A 5,810-nucleotide genomic window follows, 5' to 3' on the forward strand; every position below is an offset into this window, starting at 1 on the left:
GAATATGTTATGAAACTTATTTCATTCTGAACAATTTAACACTCAAAGCAAGATTTAACATTCTTATTCTTCAAATCACATTTCTCAAAATAGCTTATTAAAAAAATTGAACAATACATTCTTAGCCCCACATGAATTAGGTAAGCCCCTGGTCAATATCCTCGCAAATATTGAACCACTGATTCAATTTTAGCTTGTCAACTTTCTAACGAAGAACATTTCTTGAAATTTGTAAATATTATTCTTTTTCTTTGTCTCTTTTAAAAACAAAATTGTTGAGATTTATTGTGTTTTGCCATATTCGTTTTTGTCTTTTAAATCATTACTCTTAGAAAAATTATGCTGGGGAATTTCTAGCTAATGCCAACCATTCTGTTTGTCTGAAAAAAAGAAAGTTGTATCTATTTTGATTCAAAGATGAACAAAAGTCAGATACAAACAAACAATGTTTTACCTCATCCAGTTTTAGATTTGTTCTTCCTAGGTTATGCACCATAAGTTAGTATCATTCTAGCCTTTTCAACAAATAGTGTTGGAACAGTTTGTCATCCATACAAAAGAAAAAAAAATGAACCTCAACACATACTCATACCCTATGCAAAAATTAACTCATAGTGGACCACAAACCTAGATATGAAACCTAAAATGAATGGTGTTCTCTTCCCAAAAATCAAATTATCTAATGATTGATTATATTTTCCTTTTAATTCTGATTTTGGTAGGTTGTATATGTACTACTCAGGTAATTAAGAGTAAAATGAGGACTTTAAAAATTTCATTTGATGCAGAAGAAGCAGACATTTCATCTTTTACTCTCAAGAACCATCCTAAATGAGGCTGCAATATTCGAGGATGGTTTTTAAAAGAAGTTAATTCCTCTCCAGCTTTGCAGTGCAGTTAACAGCCTCCACACAGCTCTTTGGACAATCTCCAAGTCAATAAACAGCTGGTTAAGAATTACCTGGATTGCTCGGGAGGAAAGCATCGTTCCAAACACAACATAATTTGTCTTGGACGTACAATATTTAATTCACTAAAACTTTTCCAAAGTTCCCTTTTAATTTTCAACCTCTGACATTTCATGGTAAATGATCTAGCATGTAAGTCTTCATGAATTAAAACATTCCCAAAAGACAATAAGTGATTTAAATCTCTGAAAATTTAAACATCAGTTAAAATTTAAAAGTGTGATAAGTCTCAGCCTTGAGAATAATTTGAAAATATTGAAAATAATTATAGGAATAGCTTTATTTACATGCCCAACTTTCCTGCTGAGGACAAATACAAAAAGAAACACAACAAAAGTTTTTGCCAATAATATCTATTCCTTTTTTCTCATTTACTAAACCGTATCTTTTCCTCAAACACCAAGCTGCTAGGTGTTAATAGTTCATTAAAATTGTGAAGGGAAGTGTGAACAGTATACCAAAATAATAGATTAAATTTTAAAAATAAGAATGTGAATTAAAAATCTTGATATCTTTAAACTGGAATCACTTGAGATAAAGAAACTTGGTATGCAAAATTTATTTACTTTGGTAAAGTTTGATGTTACGTAGACTCAGAATAAACTCTCCTTCCTTCATTAGTCAGTTCTATAACATTAGTCCCAAATTATATATGATATTCAAAGAAGATCTGATTGGTGGGATAGATACACCTTGAAAGTGTCAGACACCACTATCGTGAAAAGGATTTGTAACTCCAGATGAAACTGTTAGGCCTTTAGAAGATGAAATATAATCCTGAAATTTCATATACAAGGAAAATTCTTTAATTATTATTTTTTTTCAATTCCAAATTACATTTAAAGCATCTAGTGCCATGCCTGAAAGTTAGTTATCATTCAATTAAAAGTAGTTATTGTTTCCATCTTTTATGATGATTGTGGATTGTGATAACTTTTATGTATATATATGTATGGACATTGTGATTTTTTTATATATACATCTATAAATCATTTTACATATATATGGCATTCACTTCTAAAAACATTTATATCTTTGAAACTATATTACTTTTCATGTATAATTCTCCTAATAAGACCCTTCTCATCTCTAAAAATTAAACAAATAATCTCTATGTTCTTAAATACACCTTAAAAACCTTGTAAACGTTCTGCTAAGTGAATGAAGACAGACGCAAAAGGTCACATGTTGTATGATTCCATTAATAGGAAACATCCAAAGTAAGCAAATCTATAGAGACAGAAGCAGATTATTGGTTGCCAGCAGCTGGGGTTGGTGGGGGACGGGGAAGGTGACCACTTAGTAGGTACAGGATTTCCTTTTGGGGTCACAAAAATTTTCTGGAACTAGGTGGTGGTAACTACATAATACTGTTAGTGTACTTAATGGCATTAATGGTAAGTGTTATGTGTATTTGACCATAACGAAAAAATTAAGGCAGAGAATAACCTGTTACCTTGTAACTCAAAAGCAACATAAATTACTATTTTACATTGACAACAGCAGCTACTGGAAATTCTGGCTCTATATAACTGTTTACCCCTAAAATCAGGCATCCCCAAACTCAATGAACTATGTTAGTTGAAATAAATCTCTTTCAACTTTTGAAAGAATGTTCTCATGAACTAAGTTTACCTTCCCAGAAATTATTACATTCGCACATAAGGACTGGGAGTGTTCCAAATGGCTTTTTATTGTGTATGTCTACATACCTTTTTATTGTTCTTACCAGTATTTTAACTTTTAATCTTACATCTACACAGAGGTAACTGAATAAGATATAAAGAGTGTTATTTCATTGATTCAACACATTTTATGTTCTAACCAATGCTTCTTAATTTTGTGCTTCCAGATGTGATTAGGTTTCTTTTAAAATTGTTTTGTAATTTTAAAATAATCCTGCCCTTTTCTAAGAGAATAATTAAACATATGGATAATGAGAAGTCAGAGGGAGATTTGAGATAACCTTTCTAAGCCTCTAAATAGTTCTTATAAAATGGCTTTCTTCCCTGTTGGTTTAGTAACTGAGAATGAAAAGATACTTCCCCAATGGGCCATTATTTCAGAATCAGTGGCCCCAGATGACCACCCTCCCCGTGGCGGGGTTCTTAGAGCAGATGGTGCAGGCAACATGGGGATATTACAGAGATGACATTAGAAGCAATTATTCCGCCATTGCGTATTAGTATTCTGTGCGTTGTGACGCATGGAATCTACGTTGTGAAGTACTTCAGAATTGGAAAATCTTAAAAACTAAACTAGAGAGACACGTGTTCAGGAGTTTAAACTTTGTTCTTAGTTTTTGAAAAGGTTAAGTTATTTTCTGATCATTTTGAAAGTAGCCAGAATCTCTCATTAGGACTCATTAAAATAGAAAGAATTCTGGGTTATTTTTCCATTTGGCTATGAATCCAGTGATTTTTACCTTAAATGTTCTACCCTCTCCAGTTACTGGCTAAAAAAATCTATTGTCCTAGAAACTTCTTCAAAAATCAACAATAATAATATATGCAAATCGAGTCAAAAAGACATATGTATTGGTTTCCTATTGCTGCTATTAACAAATTGCCACAAATTTAGTGGTGTTGTTACCAGCCAGGTCCCTTCTACACATGTACAGCAAGCTGATAACTGTGGCAATGGGTTTTGCAAAAGGAAAAAGATTTTATTCACAAGGCTGCTGTGTGAGGAGTTGGGGGAACAAATCTCAAATCTAGAAAATCTAGAAAATAGGGCTTGGGGATTCATGGGATAGAGGTGGTCTAAAATGTGGGGAAAGTGATTGGTTGGTGGAAAAGGTAATGTAATTGGGTTTTCTGTGCAAGCTGATTGAGCCACATGGTTCCACAAAGGACACATGTGCAGAAAATGGCAGCATCAGCATGATCTGAGAGTGGAGTTTCTGGTGCTCTGACATTAAAAAGTCACTCTTCAGGCACCTACACAGGCCCAGTTGAAGGGTCAGTGGTCTCAACCAGCTTGAGCTGGACAAGTGTTGCCCCTAGTTCCTGGAAAAAAACTTTAAGCACCTGTTACTATAGTTACCCACAGTCAGAGATATTATCTATAAGGAAGCTGGTGGGAGTTTAGTTATGTATTGTTTGGCTAGTGACTTGCTAATGGGAGTTTCCAGATCAAGTAGAAGTAAGAGATTAAAAGCAAACAAGGAAGGTTAAGTTTGGCAGTCCTAATCAGGTTTGCCCTCCCTTTCTGTGTTCTCCTTTCATGAGATGGTCAGTTGTGTATGGCCATAAGAGACAGACGAGAGGCTCAGGAAAACACCAGGTTCATTATACTTGTGGGTCCTGGAGGCAAGAGGTACATCATGCCATGCTGGGCCATGCGGGAAAGACATCAGGGTGGTCAGAAAGCAGAAGACAGGAACAAGGAGAGGTTTAGGCCACTGCCTTTATTGGGTTTCTATAGGAAAGGCAAGGCAGGGCAGTTTAGGATTGGCTACTTTGAATAATTTCGGCAGGCTTTGGGCTACAGAGATGACATCTAGTTGCCTGGTACCTGGTCCTGGGATGATTAGGGCACAGGAATATCGTGTCCTGGGGTGCACTGGCTGACAGAGGAGGTATGGCTCTGGTTTCGTTAGTTTGCATGTCAAAGGCATATGCCAGGCTAGGTCCTTCCCTACCTCTAAAAATTGAGTGGCCCTGGGAGAGACAGTCTATCCCCAGCCAGAAAGACTTTTTAAGATATCAAAACATCATAACATACACAAAATTTAAAAATATGTATAATACAAGTGGTTTAAAATAACACAAATGTATTATCATACAATTCTGGAGGTCAGAAGTCCAGAATGTGTTTTACTGCACTAAAATCAAGGTGTCTGCAGGGCAAAATTCCTCTTGGAGGCCCTAGAAGAGAACCCATTCCCTTGCCTTTTTTAGCTTCTAGAGGCTGCCCACATTCTTTGGATCCCAGCTCCCTTCCTCCAGCCAAGACCCAGTCAGTTTCACATCATAGCATTCTAACACTGGCTCTCTGCTTATAAGGATCCTTGTAATAAGAAAATTCCTTTTGGCGTGTAATTACATACATAATATATATAAGTAATGAAGATCATTAAATATGAAATGTCTGACTTTGAAGCAAAAGTGTAGTTTATTATATCTCAAACAAGAAGCAGTACAATTAATCAAAGTATGTGCCTAAACTATCGACACAGTTTTGCCATCTTAACAGTAGCTCGTTTACACCAGCAGTGAAGAAACCTGGAGAGTGAGTGGCGATGAAATCACGAAACGCCTTTTCCACAGCTTGTTTTGAAAATTTAGTATCTTTCCTTGCAATAAGTGGTCCAAAGCCTGGAAGAAGTGGTAGTCAGTTGGTGCAATGTCTGGTGAATATGGTGGATGAAAGAGAGTTTTCAAGTCCAGCTGCTATAGTTTGAGCAGCGCTGTTTGTGCGACATGTGGTCGAGCATAGTTTTGCAAGAGGATTGGCCTGTCTCTATTGACCAATCTCAGCTGCTTAATCACAAGCATCCTCATCATTTCATCCAATTGGTTGCAGTAGACATCTGCTGTAATCGATTGACCAGGTTTCATGAAGCTGTAGTGGATAACACCAGCACTGGACCACCAAACAGACATCATTAGCTTTTTTTGATGAATGTTCTGTTTTGGACTGTGTTTCAGCACTTCATCTTTATCCAACCATTATGTCAAATGCTTGCGATTGTCAAAAAGAATCCATTTTTCATCACACATAGCAATATGATGGAGAAATGATTCACCTTTATGTCATGATAGCAAAGAAAGGCAAGCTTCCAGAAGACTTCTCTGCTGATGCCCGTTTAATTCATGTGGAACCCATCTATCCAGCTTC

General features: G+C 35.9%; 1 protein-coding gene across 1 annotated transcript in view; it reads left to right on the forward strand.

The window, feature by feature from the left end:
• Window positions 1-5,810, forward strand: part of GLRA3 (glycine receptor, alpha 3) — a 187,217-nt gene that overhangs the window by 88,710 nt on the left and 92,697 nt on the right. Inside the window, exon 2 of the mRNA XM_012651641.1 lies at window positions 1,634-1,685. Coding sequence (XP_012507095.1) covers window positions 1,634-1,685 — 52 coding nt within the window. The remainder of the gene's footprint in view (window positions 1-1,633; window positions 1,686-5,810) is intronic.

This window comes from Propithecus coquereli, unplaced genomic scaffold (genome assembly GCF_000956105.1).
Source record: "Propithecus coquereli isolate 6110/MARCELLA unplaced genomic scaffold, Pcoq_1.0 Scaffold36, whole genome shotgun sequence".
NCBI classification, from domain to species: Eukaryota; Metazoa; Chordata; class Mammalia; order Primates; family Indriidae; genus Propithecus; species Propithecus coquereli.